This window comes from Brachyistius frenatus, unplaced genomic scaffold, assembly GCF_029030835.1.
Source record: "Brachyistius frenatus isolate BFR_SWC_R1_liver_20210118 unplaced genomic scaffold, ASM2903083v1 Contig_49, whole genome shotgun sequence".
Classification (NCBI taxonomy): domain Eukaryota; kingdom Metazoa; phylum Chordata; class Actinopteri; family Embiotocidae; genus Brachyistius; species Brachyistius frenatus.
Window position 1 is genome coordinate 1,823,465 of NW_027210648.1, and position 19,565 is coordinate 1,843,029.

General features: G+C 43.8%; 1 protein-coding gene across 3 annotated transcripts; it reads right to left on the reverse strand.

Moving 5' to 3' along the window:
- Positions 1-252: 252 nt before the first annotated feature.
- bcl6aa (BCL6A transcription repressor a) lies at positions 253-16,495 on the reverse strand. Of its 3 annotated transcripts, XM_069704061.1 has the most exons (10): positions 16,321-16,495; positions 8,526-8,618; positions 4,519-4,690; positions 4,163-4,384; positions 3,121-4,080; positions 2,596-2,777; positions 2,346-2,513; positions 2,096-2,226; positions 1,664-1,801; positions 253-1,569 (listed from the first exon to the last, which is right to left on the reverse strand). In XM_069704061.1, exons 1-10 carry the CDS (start codon positions 16,346-16,348, stop codon positions 1,426-1,428), a joined length of 2,238 nt encoding a protein of 745 aa, XP_069560162.1. In that variant the 5' UTR covers positions 16,349-16,495; the 3' UTR covers positions 253-1,425. The 3 variants fall into 3 exon arrangements, with proteins under 3 accessions (XP_069560162.1, XP_069560163.1, XP_069560164.1); XM_069704062.1 differs by lacking the exons at positions 8,526-8,618; positions 16,321-16,495 and adding an exon at positions 6,904-6,951; XM_069704063.1 differs by lacking the exons at positions 8,526-8,618; positions 16,321-16,495 and adding an exon at positions 6,012-6,391.
- Positions 16,496-19,565: the final 3,070 nt, after the last annotated feature.

Sequence of the window (19,565 nt, forward strand, 5' to 3'; positions counted from 1 at the left end):
AAGCCTTAAATTTGACCTGAACTCTTTAAAATGCTGCAGATCAAACAGACTCATATCTCTCTGTGTATTGCTGTAAATAGTTGGTAAATTCTGTTCTTTTTTTTTTATCTTGATGTTCTTTTCTCAAATTTTGTATTACGGCCATTTAGACTCAAGAAAATAAATAGTATAACTGTGTTTCCGTAAAGGGAGGGTCATTTCTCACATTCAGAACGATAAGCTCCCCGAAAATGAAAAGCGCCCACTCAGCTGTTAATACATAGAAATCCAATACCTTTATTTTACATTCATACATCTATAACGTTGTACAATAATTTTAATGCAGTTAAAAAAAGTCCAATCCAAAACAAGTCCTGAAGATGTACAATGATGAAATTTTGCATGGTCTAAGGTTGGTGACAAGCATTTAAAAATATATAGACGCACACACACGCACACACACATGGGGATCCGGGACAAGTGGTGTCCTTGAGTTGTACCTTAATAGAGCTGGGCTGAACGGAGAGGAATTCAGTCACCATAGAGAAAGGCACATTGAATACACAGTGTATCTACAAACAAAAACCTTGACACTTACACAACTTTACCGTAAGATCTAGAACAATGAGCAAAACTGTAAACCTTCACTTATGAAAAACAAATTAACAAACAAAAGTCACATCTATACAAATACATTTGAAGCAAAATGTTTTCTTGGTCATTACAAAGCAGTACCTTGAAATGCATCTCAACACTTGGATTGGCTCTGCCAGCAGAGAGCAATCCCACAGATATAATTACACAATATGTCACAATATTTATGCAGTTGCCCACTTTGTGTACGCTGGCAACGGTAAGAGTTCCTCATGCATATCCTCATCAGACAGCAGCAGTCATCTGATATGATTTAGACTAAATCCAATTCGGTTTTTTTTTTTGTTTTTTTTTTTTTTCCTTTCACGTGAATATGGCAACTTGACATGGTGCAACATGTACGTACATCTACATAAAAATGTATAGACAACTCTATACAGCCGCAAATCTCGTTATCTTAAAATATATGTACCACCCGTCAATCAAAATTTTCAATACTTTCAGAAAAGTTAAGTTCTCTGATATAAAATACTGTATTTTCAAAAAACAGATTGTTTACATTCCATCCTTCTCAACAAAATAAAGCTTTATATACGTACCTTCAAAGCTTAAAAACACTCCCAACATACATATATATATATTTATATCTATATAGAAACAATAAAGTGACTAAGATGCCGTATGTGGCTCTACGTTCACATGTAGTGGAAACCCGTTTAGAATGGCACACAGCCAATTTGTTTGTCTAATGAACACAGTGTGGCACTACAATTTTGGATGATTGTACAAGTTGGGGTCTATAAATGCCAAGGTCAAGATTGCCTCCGTCGAAACCGTCTCGCTTCATCTCACTCAGCATGCCTTCGTCAAGTCAGTGGGCATGTCGGCCGTAGACATACGGTACTGGATCTTCGTGTTAGTGATGGCGCCGTGCTTCTGTCGAAGATGCAGCCGGAGCTGACTCTTGTGGCGGAAGTGCAAGTTGCATTTTTCACACTGGAAAGCAAAGCAGAGCAACGTCACTTTCAATCGTTTCACCACCTTTCAGAAGCTTTGACTGAATTCTGCGGACTGAAAGATGTCGACGTACATGGTAGGGCTTCTCCCCCGTGTGGATACGCAGGTGGCTCTTCAGCGTCTGTAGGTGACGGAAGCGCGTTCCGCAGATCTCGCACGGATATGGCTTCTCCCCCGTGTGGATCAACACGTGGGCGCGGAGATGAGCAACCTGAAACGTGAACGGACGAAGAAGCACAACTTAGGAGGAATCAAAACTTTCTGACGGACAAAAAGCAGCATTCGAAGCGACGCAAACCACAACCGCCATTACACACGTTGGTGGAGCTTTTCAGACAGCGTACGTGTCCATTGTACAAAAAGCCCAAATGCTCTCGCAGCTCCTTCTGTCCAGCTGAACGGAGCTACAGCAACCCGTTGTTGTCGCTCGCAATCAAGCGGTCGCGCAGTTATCCCGTAAATAGCCGAGAGGCCAAATCAGATGTTTACGTAAGGGCGTCATTACCTGTACGAAACGAGCTCCGCACGTCTCACATTTGTATGGCTTCTCTCCTGAGTGGATGCGAGTGTGAGTCTTGAGGTTAGCTGGTCTGTTAAACTGAGCACCACAGATATTACAGCGATACGGCTTCTCCCCTGAAAAATACCAACAAAAAAAGAAAAGCCTTTTAGAATCCAGCAACAAAGAGACGCACACTTTAAAAGCCAATAAATGAGTGTGTTGGATCGGAGGAGTTGATTTAAAATGTTCTTACCCGTGTGGACGGTCTTGTGGCTGGCGAGGTTGCCCTTGTAGCGGAAAGCAGCCTGACAGCGGTCACACTTGTATGGCTTGTCGCTGTGCACTTGAAGCATATGTTGCTTCAGAGCCTCGTCTTCGGCGAACTTGGAGTCACATTCGTTACAGAAGAACGTTCCGTTTTCTGTTCGGGAGAAGTCCGAGTAGAAGTTAACGTCCGGTCCCAAACAACGCAGAATCATTTTTCATGTGAATCTCAAACTCACCACAACTGGAGTCTGAATACTCTGAGTGAAGCTCCGTCATGTCCTCTGACAGACGGGACCTGGAGGTGTTGGGACAGACTCCTGAGTGCTGAGGCGACTGGGAGCCGCAGGACGAGCACTTGAGGCGGTTCAGGTAGTGTGGAGGGTGGCCGTCGCCGTTCCTCAGTGACCCCTCCAGAGCACTGGACAAACAACAAATACTTCAAGTCAGACGTGAACAAACATTTGACTTCGGACGGAACAAAAAATGTCAAAATAATGTCATTTCATAAAAAACAGTGACAAAACAAATGAACCTGCAGAATGTCCAACAATTTCTAACAGAAAGTTGCAACTCAAGCCTGGTTAGTTTTAAGAAAACAACAACACCAACAACAAAATGAATAAAAATCCGACCGCTCACAGATTATGATAAACGGCACCCAGCGTGCCACGTCGATTTATTGACACATCGAGCTTAATTATTCCTTTTGTATTAAAAAAAAAAAAAAAAAAATGCAGCCGTGCTTTTGAGAGCGACCTCACCTGTTGATGATGTTGTTGAGACGACTCGCCTGCGGAACCGGTAGATCCTCGCTGTGATCGGTGCTCTTGCTCGTGGTTTGCGGGTCGAGGTTCTCCGACTCGCCGGGGTGGAGGTAGGGTTGCAGGCCGAGGCGCTGGGGCGAGCGGAGTCCGGGATCCCTCGCTCCCACCTCGTCTTCCTTCGCGCTCTGATTCAGCACGATGAACTTGTACTTCTTCCAGTTGCGAGCTTTGGGATCCTGCGTACCTTGCGGGACTTGCACCCCGGCGGCTTGAGAGAGCCCGGCGTTCTTGCTGCTGCTGGACTCCGTTGGGGAGTTGGGCTGGCAGTCTGATTTGAGGGGACTCTGCGGGCTGCTCATGAGGCTCTTGCGTCCAGCAGAAGAGATTCCCAGGTGCTGATGTATGAGGTCTTCCTCTGCCTGAGGAGCGTGCTCTTTGCCCAAATCTTTCTGGTGCTCGAGGGTCAGCACGGGAAACGCACGCTTCCTCGTGCCGAGCACGACGGACTGGCTGAGCCCCTCGTGGTTTTCCTTCCTCATCTCGTCATCTCTCCCTACCTCCCTGGAAGCGTAGGTGGTGGAGTGAATAATGCTGGAGGAGCTCGGCCCCACAGACCTGGCGTACTCTGCCCTGATGCTGTTGGTGCTGTCGTGTGGAGAACAATGCTTGTGGTGGATACCACTCTTTGAGAGGTCAGCAAAAGTGTTTTTGGTATCAGTCAGCTTGCAGAGAGGGAAAGGGAATCCTGGCATGGGAAACTGCCCGTAGAGATGGTAGTTGCTGGGATTGCTGACCCCGCTGAACATGTTCGTGCCGTAGGGCCTCCCATCCCTGAACGGAGCTACGCGGCTGTGCAAACTGTCAACAACATCATGCGGCCGGTAGGCATGGACATCCTGAGGTAAAACCAAGGGACTGACCAAAAACTCATCTCTGGGCAGCTTGACAGTCGGATCACTGCGAGGAGAACGAGACGGTTACAAACACGCGGACGCTGATTATCACGGATTCATACCGAGTCGTGATTTTTTGTACTGACCTGGATTTGATGAATCTGTGGCAGGTGTCCACAACATGGTCCATCTGCAAGTAGATGGCTGTATTCATGATAGCCATGATCAGGCTTTCCTTTAGTGTGAGACGGGACGTGTACATGAACTCCAGCAGGATGGCGAAGCCCTCTGGGTCCACCTTTGGATCCAGACTGATGGCATTAAGGTTGCACTTGTGGGAGTCAGTAAAGATGGAGTAAAACAGCCCACTGCAGGGAAGGAAAACAAAGAGAGACACAGACAAGAGCGCACAAACATCAGTCACTTCATATTCAAACAGCAGCAGAAAAACTGGCTTAAATCTTGGCTTAAATAACACACACACACACACACACACACACACCTGCAAGCCATGAGAACGGTCTTGTGTGCCCGAAACTGCTGTCTGTTCACCAGGATAGTGACATCTGTGAGAATATCTCTGCTACGCAGCCGATTCAGGTTGAGCAGAACATCACTTGCGTGGCGTGTGAATTGTATGCAGCTGTCTGCTGCGCAAGCCATTTTGTTAAATTCTGCAAACAGAAAGAAAAAGCATAAAGATTATTTTACAAAAAAAAAGAAAAGAAAAAGAAGTGCCTTGACTGTCGCTGATGTTTTGCTGCTACGCCACAAAGTAACACGGTTTTTTTTGGTCCGTTTTAACAGGAGTACAAGTAACCTGCTAGTGAGACTGGGCTCAAGTTATTTATGATCCTCACAAGGTAGCAGAATAAAAAAACAAAAAAAACAGATGCTCAGATCACCAGAAGGCGGCGCCATTTATTAAATAAACACTGTCTAGACATTTAAATTTCTACCTTTGGATTCATTTTTCTCCCCCTCACACTCTCTCTCTCTGTCTGTCTGTCTGTCTGTCTCAACCACTGGTTGACAGCTTAATGAAGCAGATGAAGTTAGTATTAGGTTATTAGAAAATGTGTAGCACATTCTGCCTGAATGGAGCAGACGTAAACATTGATATAATTCTGTTATTGTCTTATTTTCTAAATATATTTTTCAGCAATAAAAAAAAAAAAAAAAGTTAAGTCGCGACTTATTAATAATAAAACAACAAAAATCACATGTTTAAGTAATCAACACCTGAATATTATTAATTAGTGACATGTCAATAAAAATAAACTGCAGCTCTGACTAAAAATGCAACAAAGGAAAGTTCAGTCCGCATTCAGCACGGCGGGTCGGATCCTGAAACACTTCACTGTCGGTCAACAGAAAAAGGGAAATTATTTCGGCAAGCAGCTGACTTATTACTAAGACTTGTTTTGGTGCACAAATAACCATCACTTTTCTTTTTATTTATTTATTTTTTTATTTTTATTTCAACCGCGAAACGTCCCCGTGATGACACAATCTACCAAATAACCCGTCGCAGCTGACAAAGTTACAGAAGTAACGGTTCTCCTTGGTGGCCGAGGAGCAGACGCGCAGACCGCGTGGTTGTTGGGAAGCCCGGCAGCGCTGCTCGTGAACTCTGTGACGGGTCAATCACTTGGTCACAGCGCAAACTAACGTTTCATCAAGTCGAGGCAGAATTGGCTTCGCAGCACGCTGGCGGATTAATGACAGTATCTTGAACTCCATGTCAAGACTCGAGTCTGTAACTGAACACGTCCGAGAATAGAAGCAGGACAGAATGCACCTGAAAGTGACTGATGGCGAATTTGGACCTCCCGCGCGTAACGACAACAACCAGTCGTGGCAACTCTATTGATGACTCACGTCATGTTTCTACGTGGAACTAAATATACAAAGACTACACAACTTCGGTCAAGTATGCCCGAGTTAGTGTGTGTGTCTTACATTTCGATGACAAGGACACAATTTTATTTTCACCTTATGAGCCGCCTTGATACTCATAACGGTCTCGGAGCAGAAATGCTGGCTGACCGAAACTCTCAGCCCGCGACAGAAACGAGACGACACTCAGCAGAAAGACAACTCCGCGCATCTCGGTTCAACTCGGCGCGCAGCAGCACGCTGCTGTCACAGTGGAAACACAGGGACAACTTGGTGTGACGACGCGCTCTGCAGCCTCTACCGCGGAAAAAACACTCACACCCCTCAACACTGATACTTCCGCTCCATCGTTGCGGTAACAGGAGGGCTCGTTTCGGCGCAGCCTTTTTTTTTTTTTTTTTTTTTTGCGCTCCGTCGGAGCAAAATGACCGTCGCCGCGAGCGCGAAGTGAAAACGTCCCGGAGCGGCGGGCCGGCGAAGTTGGGGTGACAGCGCCGTGTGTTGACATTAAATCAGAGCGCGCATCCAACACCGGCCGACCCGTCCGCCCGAGCACCGCCGCCCGGGCTCCGGACGAGCGCTTCGGGAAAGCCTCCGCAGTCGCCGCTGTGGCGATCTGAAACCCCCGAGCGGTAGTTACACGTTCGCGACATGACTTCGGGTGTCAGAGCGCTCAAGGGAAGCCCGAGCTGGAGGGAGGGAGGGAGGGAGGGAGGGAGGGAGGCTGCCCGTCTTTCCCCGCTGCTCGCCGAGGCGGAGTATCTGTCAAGAGAGCGCGGCGCTCCGGCTGTCACCGCCGCAGCCGGCAGCTCCAGAGTTCCGACTCTCTCCCCGGTTCGCCCCGCCACGGTCACACACAGCCCCGGCTTCACCGACACTTCCAACAGCATAAACGGACAAATAGCTTCGTCTAAAAACACAAGCAACACATAGTATATAACAAACTTCGCGCCAAATTAAAGGGAAAAAAAGGAATTTAAAAAATCACCTGGTAGCGCTTTCCTAGAAACTTCTTGCATCACCACTTCTAAGAACCCCAGTTCTAAGAATCAGACGAGCACAATTCTCGGAATTTGAGCCCGAGACCGTACCACTTTCCCACAGCAGGGGAGAGATGTTTGTTTCTCCAGCGAGGACACCAACTGCTCTCAAAAGCGGTTATTCCGACAAGTAATACGTACAGCAACTTTTACAGTAAAAATAACGAAAGCACGATGGTAAAATAAGTGCAAAAATAAGTCAAACTTGCAAAAATAACACGTTATATTGTTTCACGAGGATCCGAATCCCCCTGCTCTTGGTTGAATCCGCAGTCACAGGACGTCGAGCCGGCGACGTCACCAGCTCCTTAAACCCTGCCCCCGAAATTCTCAGAACTAATTTATATTCCATGACTTAAGAAATGGATCGTTTGGTCGCCTTTCGTCGCATTTAACACACAGACCGTACATGTACAGCACACAGGGTCGCCTCTTAATTAGGCCCAGGCGGACAGGTCGACGAGACACGCTCGCTTTTCTTCTCATCCACAATTTCATTTTTTTTTTTTTTTTGTAGCCACATTTTCCTGCAGGTGCTGACTTCACAGACGGAGAGTGCTGCGAATCACCATCGGGGGGTTTGTTGAAAACGGAAAGCTTTAATAGATTTATTATTCACGTGTCTGTAGGCAGTCAGTTGAGCGCTCGGATGTGACTTTGGTTTCTCAGTTAATCTCAGTGCACGTTATAATGAGCACTTGGTAGGTTGAGACATTGTTTTATATTCTCATCTGCGCGTGTAACGGTCTTGTGCGTCAGCCGTTCAGCCGTCAGCGCGTTACAACCGGGTGGTTTTAGTTGGTTGTCGCTGACACAGAGATGTGGGTTAATTGCAGGTGTGACGTTGAGTACAGCAACTTCAGGATCGCACAGAAAACTTGTTGCATTAAAAAGCTGCGCATCACGAACCCAAAACCATAACATGAGCAGAGGGTGTAGTTTGAAAAAAAAAAGTGAATGTGACTGCACTTATTTCCTGTTAGAATTTAAATCACGTTAAAATAATGCTGTGAGACTCAGTGCACACGTTGCAAAACGTAACACCGAGGTCATGGCTGGGTGTTTTATATTATAATGTGCCTGTTGTAGCTCGGTTCAGGCTGACTCCTGCCTGTTATGTGGACGGCCTCTTATGTTTTCCTGAAAATGATCCTATTGATTGGATTACTGTGATGAACTGGAACAGGGGAGGATGCCTCGGAAATTGTCCACGCCAGGTGATGTGCACACTTACAAATGCAAAGTGAAAGATTCCTGGAAAATTAATTGAATGCATTGCCTTGACTTTTTTTTTTCTTTTCTTTTTCTTTTCCACTCTGCCATTTAATTTAAGGCATGTGTACTCCCCGTTGCATCATTTCTCAGAGTTGGGCAAGAATAAACTAAGTCTTTCTTACTCCTCAGCCCGGTGATATTGTGTTTTGCTTGGTGGCTGCATGGAGGGGAGAACTGGTGTGCATTTACACATCATTAACCGGTTAATAAATGACTGGAGGACGTGTATGACTGCATCTGAAAAGTTGTATTCATTTAATCAGTTGTAGGCACGCATTTACTGACAGTGACTCACCTTGGAAACTTTGTTTGTGGTGATTCCAAACCACGGATTCCCCGTCCTTTCTCATCCCGTTCACACTCTGGCACAGGAGGAGCATCTGCTGCGCTGCAGAATGTAAACAACAAAATGAAATGAATGACATGATAAATTAGACTGCGTCAAAGAGTCAAAGTGTCAGCTCAGATCTTGTCAAATTCCTCGTTCCTTTTCCTCAGCCGTTTGAATATTTAAAAAAAATCTCTTGCTCTCAAGATAAAATACGGATTTTATTGTGTTGAATCAGGCGGTGGCCGAGTATCAATTCAATATTTGAATAATGAAGCCGACTGTTGTAAAGATCAGTGGGCAAACAGTGACTGAAGCCTTTCTACTCAATATTATTACTGTTAATAATTGTCTGGTGTTGGAACATACAGTTTTGTGGATTTGTATTTTATTTTGAAAAGCTATTCCCAATAAGACTTGAAATATTTTGCTTCTTTTCTACACCCGCAGCTAAAGTCCTCAAATTCTCACGATCTTATACTTTCATCTAAAATTATGAGCACGATAAAGATGTTTCTGTAATCTTCCACGAGTCGCAGTTTTGAGAGAGAAAATAATTTTAAAGATTTAAAAACATATTTGATACCGTAGTTATTACACACTAATGACGAATCGACACGAGGAGCTTCAGAGCAGCTTGTTACTTTTGTCGTTCAGAGAACAACAGCCTGCGCTTCTTTTTCTTTCTTTCTTTTTAACCCTTTGTGTGGCGACACACTGCTACAATATAACCACCATCTCCCTGTGGATTGTACGAGCATCCGCCCATCTGGATCCGGCATCCCACTAAAAACACTCCAGGTGTTCACAAACCATTGGGGGAAAAAAAAAAAAAAGTCTCCAAAATAATTAAGATGCACGCTTTTACAGCAATCTCCGATTCAGCACTGCCAAATAAAGACTATCTTGAGCTCCAAACAAAGAGCAGCGTCAACTTTATTTCAATCCACTTGGGGGATGTTTAAGGCGCTCCAGTTCACAGTTATGCATAATGCACGGCCATAAACCATCCAGGAGTTGGGAGAGAGATGTGTAATTTACCAAGGCCCCACGCTGTGCCCAGCTATAGAAAGAGGAGATAATTGCTGCAAATCCTTGGCAAACTTTTACTCAACCAATTCCTGGCAAAAAATAAATGACCCACTTAATAGAGGACAGAGAAAGAGGGCCGAGCAGCTGATCAATATGCTCCCGTCTGAACTGACGGGGGTACATTATCACATTATCGGTTAATCCTTGATCTCCATTCAGGCTGTATAATTAAACAACCGGTCATGACGTTAGGCTCTCTGTCTCTTTGTCTCAGTGGCACGCTGTTCAGAAACAATCAGAGCCGAAGCAGGTTGTGACAGCGATTCAAGTTCTGCCGGCCAGAAACAGCTGCACATAAAAAAAAAAAAGAAAGAAAAAAAAAGCCTCCTTGTACACTTCTGACACAGTGTGAAACATCTCTGAGCCGTATCATTGCCTCTACTTGGTGCATGATAGGTCATTGAATAGGAATGCCCACTGACAAAAGCCCGAGGCCCGGAGGTTGCCTCACTTTTTTTTTTTCATAAACTGCACACTTTTGTCTCGTTTCACAGCAAATTTCTGCCAACTTCAGTGTTCATTGTCAGCAAAGATGTGAGTGTGGAGTTTTGTTCTGAGAGGCATGATGCAACCACGCTGTAACACCAAACAGATAATGCTGTTAGCTACAGAGGTCTTTTTAGTTCCTTTCTCTAAGAGAATTTCTTTTCATATTGTTAAGTTTCACTTTTTTAACTCCATGCATCCCAGAAGCATTTTTTTTTTCTTCTGCGTTTGTCCACAACTAAAGTTGCTCTTTGTTAAACAGCATCACAACTGCAGGTCTGAATTATGGCACAACTGCAGTTTGTCAAGAAAAAGATTTGTTCTCCGCGTCTTATTATATGTATTCATGCGTTTTTCCTTGATCATCTATTTGAAAAGATCATTGAAAACATACAATACGGCGTGCATAATTTATAGGATCTGTTAAAGAACATAAGGTGTCATAAATAAATGCAGTGAAAAATTTACTTCAAAAGCTCCTCAGTGCAGGTGATGATGGATGCTTCGCCTCCTGCTTTTTTTTTAATTAACAGACAGGCAGACGAGACTTTTTCTGACGCGAAATCGTGTCTGTTTTGCAACAATGATGCCGTGCACGCGCGTGTGTGTGTGTGTGTGTGTGTGTGTGTGTGTGTGTGTGTGTGTGTGTGTGTGTGTGTGTGTGTGTGTTTAACCTTGTCAAGTGGGATGAAAGCCAACTTTCAACCGGAGTGTGTGAGCACCGAGACACACACACACACACACACACACACACACACACACACACACACACACACACACACACACACACACACACACACACACACACACACACACACACACACACACACACACACACACACACAGGAAGATTACCAGCAGCTCCGAATAATAGAGATAAGGAGCTCGCAGAGCTTCACACTTATCCAAAAGAAGTACTATGATTGTGTGTTCATAAAAATAAAAATAAAAAAGTGAGTATGATCATTTTGGCAGTGCGGTTTATTCAAAAGGTTTCAGGGTCCTCTGCTAAATACTCGTATTCATAGTCTGAGCATGTGTTTCAGTGTTCAGAGCTATACTCTGGACACGTGCAGGCGTTTTTAAAGATGCCTTTATCATCAGTTACTTCTTAAACAAACCAAACCGCACTCACAAAAATAACTTTGGAGTAAGTTTGTGCGGCACTCCTGTGTGGAGTAACCTTGAGTTCGCCGGTTTGCCTGTTGGAGCGACATGCTAAGGTTATAGTGAGCGCAGAGGCGTGTTAGTGGGCTTGAATTCCAATTTCGTCGAATCAAAGCATGTAGATTCAGAACTTTCTCAGGGCCAGCTGAGAGGAGCCAGGAATGCAGCCTGCAGAGCCCAACATGATGGAATATTCCACGCATACCACAAACAGGCCCTCACTAGTGTGCCATCTGCTGGATGACGGGTCACTTTTCTTCCACCAAAACACAAGGATATGTAGTGAAAGCGAGCAGCAATCGCCACCATCCTCACAAATCTTCACAATCTCCGTGTTTGCTCTGCCTTCCTCTTTTCTTTCACACGCCCAGGGCTGCAAAACGCAGGAGTTCCAAGTGCACATGAGGAGGAGTTGTTAAATTTGGGACAACTTGTGCACCGAATAGTTTCAAAGCCTCGTTATGTGTCTCCATGTGGGTTTAGTTTGGTATTTTAACAGAGGTATCCACTCTCTAACGGGGAGCTTTATTGCAGGGATTCAGATGGTAAACAAGTGGCTCTTATTTCTCTGCACCACCCTCAATAATGATCCAATAAGAATCAAGTGTCTGAATCAACCCCCTTTTTCCGCTGTGCTGTCACAACACCTATTAGTTAGCATCAGTCTGTACATCTTGATATGCTCGGTGTGTGCTGTAAATGATGCAAGGCTCCTTCCTCATATCACAGCAGTTTGGTTTTGCCTTTGACTTTAGGAGCGTGCATGCTGCTAATTGCAAATGTAGCCATACTGCACAGGAGGGGTTCCCAACCAGGGTACTGGTACCTGGGAAGTATGATAGTTAGTTACCAGTAAAGGAAAAACAGAAGCAATACTGTAGCTGGCTAAGAGAGACTATAAGCATTTGATATAATTAGACAATTGTAATGGTTTAATAGTTAAATGTAATGGATAAATGAAGGAAATAGGCTTCTAGTGTTACAATGATTCGCAAAAAGTAATGAAGAAACAGTTTTAAAAACTAAGCTGAAGTTCCTTGATTAAAGTCTTAAAATAACTAGCTAAAAGTAACGAATCGGATGTGACGAATAACAGGAAAATACAAAATGCTCGCCTGCGAATATTTCGCATCGAAACTGTTCATCCCTCGCCCGGCTCCACCACACCGCCACTCACAGCTTCACAGTTTTCTTTGTGATTACAGTCTGGGTACCCTCTTCGCTTTAACGTTAGCTAGTTAGGAACAACATTAGTCAAGAATTTTTGTTGCAAATGTAGCGGCGGTAGAGTTTTGGCCAGTTTCGGCGCACACTGTCTGTTCAAAGCTGCTCCGAATCCCCCCCGAGGTCGACGTACAGTAGGATGCCACGACTGCAGACGATTCCCTATGGAGCGTGTCCAGACACACATATATTCGTGCAATGAATTTGGGTCTGGTAACACCAGACTTATTCATACCGGCAGCGGTACGAATTTGCGACAGTTGTTTAAAAAAAGTTTTGAATAGATTCGCGTCACCTAATTCAAAATTCAAAATCATCCAGTGATGAAGATGTTGTCCTGCTCTTCCTCACTCGACAAGAGAATAGGAGATTTTTTTACTCTTCTAGCTGCTTCGTACGTCGTCCTTGAGATTGTTGTCTGTAACTTCTGTGACCTTTGACATACAACACGGTGTGGCTGTAGACACAAACAATCAGCACTGTTGGTTGTGATCTGATGTCCGTTTCATTTCCACCAAATGTGTCAGTTGATGCGTTTAGTCGCGGTAAGACGGCTCAGAAAAACTGTCTCCTGCCAGAAAAAAGTAAGTCGCTTTCTTGCCGCATAAAATTCACCTTCTGCGTAAACGTACTCGTAACAATTTTATTTTTTTTTTAAATATACTGACGAACGATTTAATTACACGTAAAAAAAAAGAAAAGAAGCCTTCGGTGTGTAAAGACTTAACAGTAATGAACAACAGTTGAATTTATTAGTTGAAAGTGGAATATATTATTAAAACAGACATTAATGAATAAAAAGCTTTAGCTACTACAATTATGAAAGTAAACTGACTATAACAGTGACACCTCGGTTGTTTGACACTAATCAACAACAATATCCACTTTTTCCAGTGTTGCTTTCACTTTAAAAGTGACTGAAATTAAGACGTTTGTAGAATTGAAGGCAGCATCGATGAAGAGGGACTTGAATGTATGTGACGGAGATGTGGAGGGACATCAGACGAAAAGGAAGCGCTGCTGCACAGTACAAGTTGTAGCTCTATAAAACACCTGCTTTGACTTAAACTGGCGTTTCGACCGGGTAAAAATTACGACATCGCCCGCCTTTTTTGGTGACGTAAGAAAACACAACCACGCTGTTTCAATAAATGACATCCAGTGATTTGAGTGTTTCGCATGACCACCGATACGTCGTAAAAAGAAAAGAAAATAGAGCTTTGTGCATTAAATGAGCTTGCAGACTGTGAAGAATTCCTTTCAAGCCTGCCATTAGCACTGTATAGGCAATAAAGGTAACATTTGGGGTGCGTCTCCATGCGTGCTGGTGGAATCTGCTCCTATCAACAAGTTTGTGGTGATGTAAACAGTCAAGGCTCGAAGCTGCTGAACCAGTTTGGATATCGCATGTGCTGGAAGCTGCACAGTGAATTTTCTAGTGCTCAGTCGATGTTCACATTATTAGTTAGCAGGCACTCCCTCCACACAGATGCAGTGTTGTGGGGGTCTCAGTTCTCATGTCGTTCCCCACGTTACAGCCGGTTTGTCTCTCTCTCTCTCTCTTGCCCCTGCACTCCGACATGCTGTGGCCCAATTTCAACCATATCAAATTCTCCCATGTTACACTGCTTCCAGTGCCAGGTCAAAGTCGCTGCCTGCATCTAATACCAACTGCTGATACTGGTCTACAGGGCTCGTTAAACAGGAACTAAACACACCTCGCTCCGGGCCAATGGTTCGACAAGAGCCGCGCACAAAAGCTGCGGCACATCCACCGCTGCAGTCTGCTCTCAGTCTGCTAGGAAAACCCTAAAATATGAATGCAATCTGAGTAAAGCATTGTTAAAATTCTATTAAACACTTATACATTTTTAATGATCTCACATCCAGATATGAGAGGTCAGGTTAACAGCAGTTACAAATATAAAAGTGTTTTCCAAAATGCTAAAATGAGGAGCTGAAGATGAGCTTTTCTTTACAGAAATCTGGCAATAGCCCTCAGATTTCAGAGGAGATTCCATCTGTATCAAACGTTCCCAGCCTGCATTAATATATAGGTGCATTTTCATGTCAGCTTTTTTTTTCTTCCTTTGGTTTCCTCCAGCCAAAGTAGTAAATGGATTTAAATCCAACATGGAAACATGGGATTGGTGAGGATGAAAGCAATCCTACCAACCCCCAGAAGTAAAAAAAAAAAAAACCCAAAACAACCTCAAACTCTGGGTGCTGACATGGATTGAAGAGGAGGAGATAGTTGTAGCATGTTATTTAAATAAAATATCAAGCAGAATATAATGCGCTAAATGCACGAGTACATTTAAATTGTTAATTTGCAAGCAAAGAAAACACCGTTTTTGTTTCTTTTTTTCCCCCATACGATTCCTGAATAATCTGTGTCGATTTCACTTCAAATGCATCTGTTTTGATTTAATTTTCTCATGAAGCTGTATCATCAGCGCCTACACACCCTTATTCCAGTTAATACATAAAGCCTGACAGCGCTTTCTTCCTCTAAACTCTGGGAAACCTCCCACGGTTTATATTTGCTAGAAACAAATCAAGTCATATAAGCATCAAGCCTCATTAACCTGCAAGTTGAAAATGAAACTTTTCCGCAGTGAATGTGTTTTTCGATCGCCTCACTAACACTCACCATGTCCCTCTGTGCTTTCATTAAAAGCATCTCTGCAGCCCAGGAAATGCCAGGTGGGAGTTCAGGTTGTGACAGCTCCCGTGTGCCACATACTCACATAATTGTTATCTGGTCTACATCACGCAGACAACCACTTCTGATATCCGCTTGCACTTTGAAATATGTTGTGCTTTGCATGCACGGGACCACAAAGCGATTCAGAGTGTGTGACTTCAACAGAAAAACAAACGATCAAATTTTCCAACCCAGGAGAGGATCACGTTGAGCTTTAACGATGTGTTAACTAAATTCAAACATAAAAAAAAAAGAGGCTTTTTTTTTTTTTTTTTTTTTTTAACCAAACCACTCTTTTGTTTTTAGTGTCATGTTGTGTGCAACTGGCATGAAAATCAAAAGTGAACCAAGAAGCTCTCTCAAATTGCTCCTATCGTGTTTTGGCTGGTGTTAAATGTCTGTTTTACATGATTTTACATATGGTAGATAAAAACTGTGAGGGCATTATTTATTGGACTCCTATTTGCTTATCAGATGTCAGTTTGTTTTATCACGACCTGTGCCCACTGTGTGTCCTTTACTGTTGCTTTGCATGCTTGTTACTGTAGTGACAGAGCAAGCAATACTTGATCTCATAGATTGTCTGAGCAACATAAAAGCTGTATGGAAATATACAGATTTATCAATGCAGGTGTTTCTGGCCTTCGGATGACGTGAGTGCTCGCCTGAGGTATGAGGTTCCCACTAGAACTTCTAAATAACTGCAATAAGAAGGGAAATTAAGCTTTGTTTGTCTGATTTCAGAGACGAAATTACGTGCACTTGTGTTTATCTCCCTGAAGAATGTAAGACAAAATAATCCCTCTCACAGTAACAATAGAACAAATATAATGCAGTGTTTCAAAGGTTGATATGATTTGTTAAAACATTTTACAAACCAGGCAAAACTTTGTGTCTCTCTGAATTGCAAAAGTCATCAAGTCATGTGTCAAGTTTCAAAAATTTAAACACAGTTCTGTTCAGTAAGGGTTTGTTAAAATGTTCGTTCTTTTGCAGCAAAGCTGCCATCCACATTCATTATCTTGTATCAGCACTGAGTTCCTGTCTTTTTAAGTGAAGCTGAGAAACAGACGAGAGAAGTCTCACCTTTTTTCTGCTGGAAGGAGTGAGGCATTATGGGATCTGTAGTGGTAGTCAAGTGGCGGCGCTGAATCTTGAGTACAGGATGCAAAAGGGGGGCCTCTCCTGCTGTTTTCACCAGAGCTTTGTCTGGCAACTAGCTGGATGATCCGGGATGCCGAGGCTTGACTGGTGCCCGGGCTCGTCCCCTGAGTGGCAGTTAAAGCTTGGAGGGATGAAGCCGCTTCTTCAGTGCAAAAGGGCACTGAGTCCGTATCTCGCGGTGGCGGAGCAGCTCCGGTGAAGCCTCGTGTCTGTCGTCGTCGAGCAGGATGGGAACGCTTCTGGAAAGGCGGGCACGGCAGCGGGGCTGAAGTGAGTCAAATCGACTGAGCACGCTTCATGTTAGTGAAATGGTCCACAGGGCATCTCTCTGGCTCTCTGAGCTGATAGGCCGCCTGCACTCTAGCGTTCATTGATTGTAGCACTCACAATCGCTCCACTTTTCCACGAATGCTAAAACCGTGGGGCAGGCTCCGTTTTTGAAAAAAAAAAAAAAAAGGAGAGATTAAACAGCCTGTAAAATAATCCCAGTTTCTCTATATATAATTCATTTCAATGAAGAGTCTAAAATCCCATTAAGCCACAGGAGCACAAACCATTCTAGCAGTGCCTTTAACGTGGAGGAACTCTTGGCGCTCAGGCCATCTGCCAGATCAGAGTTTTTCATATATGCCAATGACACATTGTTTTATAAACAGAGCTTTTATACAACAAACATTTCAGTGTCCCGGAGCATTAATCTACATAAGCTTATCTCAATCCATGGAACTAGATATTGCTCTTTATAACTTGTCTAGTGGAGGGGGTGTTATTACATCACACCAGCTGTCACTTCAACCTGGCACAGCCAATAGGAAGGTCAGTCATGTTGCTGCTGGAGAGGAAATTAGGGGGAATATCCTGACAACATGAAGCAGTATTTGGATAAAAAGCTAATAGTAATGTTAAATTACTGTTTTGTTTTTATTATTGTTGTGGAAATATCAACTAATTTGAGTGGATTTGCACGTCATCAAAATGTGGTTGCAAAAGCAGAACACCAGCCGTTCTTTATTACTGCTGATAAAGTACTTGTGTGCATGTGAATCCATAATGTTGAAGCATTTTGCCAAATGCATGTGCATCAGTGTGTAATCGTACTTGACACCTGATGTTGAACTCAGATTAAATGAATACACATGCTGTCTGCGCAGATAAGCTCACCTCGGCGGGTAAGAACTCCCAAAGCTCCTACCATTACCAGCATTACATGCCGCACAGATTTACTGTGTCAGCACCAGCCACCATAGAGATGCTGTCATCGTTTCGGAAAAAACACGAGATGAACGCACCAGAACGCACACTTCTATGAGAGGAAAGTAAATATCAGAGGGGGAAATGAGACGTATATGGGTGTTTGACAGATCTGTCCATGTACAGTATGTCCGTCGCGGCCATGGGATAATCCATTGGATGAGTGGACTAATATTCAGCCAATCCTGCTAAAGCCAAATTAGTCCAACACATTTCCATCATATTTCAGAATAAAGCAGCCCCTAACAATCTGAGCTCTTGGGATAGTGACAGCAAATGACCGGTGAGCCCCGCAGATCCCTGTGATCCGGGATAAACTTCTCATGAAGAAGCTTATACCTCTGGACTGACACACAAATGAAAGCCAACAACAGGTCACACAGCCTCGGAGGAAAACTTTGATTACTGCATTCTCGTCATCCTATCACCGGCAGCCGCGGCGAGACGGAGAGAAACCTGGACAGCGCTGACGAGACGGAAACAATTGAGACAGAAAGACTCACTGGAGTCCAAATGGTCAAACCCCATTACCCCCCCACCTCCCATCAGCCCCCCTCTTCTCCTACTCTGTGAGGCTTATGGGATGACGTCTGTAGAGCAGTGTATGAGTGACCTTAATCATCAGAGGGATATTTGGGTTTTATTTGGCAGCGATGCAACGCATGCGGTCATCACTGCGTTCGACTGGCAGGCATAAAAGAAGCGAGGGGGGCAAGGTCGGTTTGCAAAGTGTAATCCATATCATCCCGTTACGGAGGCTGCGCTGCCATCAGCCCCGGGCCAAGCAGCGTCAAACACATTTTGATGTTGATAATGATGTCGGATTACGCTGTCATCTGATGTAATTTCGGCCTGCGTCAAATTAACAAAAGAGGGATCAACCAAATTCTTTAAAAGGGACAGATTTTTGTTTGTTGTTGTTGTTGTTGTTGCAACCTTCTAGATGCAGACTTGATTTGATTTCATGAAGTGCTTATTTGAGGTTTTTTTCAAGTCCAGACAAACTTAAAACATATTTCTAGCCTTTCCCTTGGAAATAGAAGACCAACGATTCATGCCGAGTAGTAATTCTTATCAGCGGAGTCTGGGAAAAAATATTATCAGGAAGTTGAAAACAGTGACCCTGCACTGTCTGCGGATGGATTTAACACCTACTTTATCTTCCAAGCAAAACCTTGAAGTAAAAGGGCCTTCGGGGAACTTGTGAAATGAGTCAAGCAATTTGCCTGTATAGATTATATATCAATCGATCTATCAAGTGTGTAACTGCCACATAAATTGTTTCCAACACTTATGGATTTGAAACAACAGCCCTCTTACTGTAAACAACCTGCTGCATCGTTTCGCTGCAGTTTCCTGGAGCGTGTTCAGGTCGTTTGTGCATAACGTAACCTTTTCTGAGGCAGTCAACTGCAGGTAATTATCACATCAGTAAAGGATAATACTTGCTTGTCATTTTCACTTACCTGCTATCATATACATCTGTAATCTCGCTCCACTACTAGGCTTTGTTGTTCCAACATGGAGCTGCCTGGAATCCATGGCTGCCTCTATCAGCTCCAATAAAGGTCATGGGAGCCAAATCTGGTGCTTTGCATTTGCTGGCATTTATGAAGTGAAGAGAAAATATAGTTTTGAGAGAGACGCAGACTGCATGTAGCAGGTGATTCAAAGTGACAGCTTCATTGTCAACATTCTTGTTGTCTTTTTTGCAAACACCAATGGGATCCTCAGTATCAGGGACAGAACCTACGGGCAGGTTCTCAGGTTTTTTCATTGTGTCAATATTGTAGTACACTGATGATTTCTTGATTGTTCATATCTACCAGAACAAAAATTCAAACATCAACCTTTTCCTGTACTTGGTTGTTGTTCAAATTCTATTTTACCCGGCTATTTTATACAGAATATCTAAG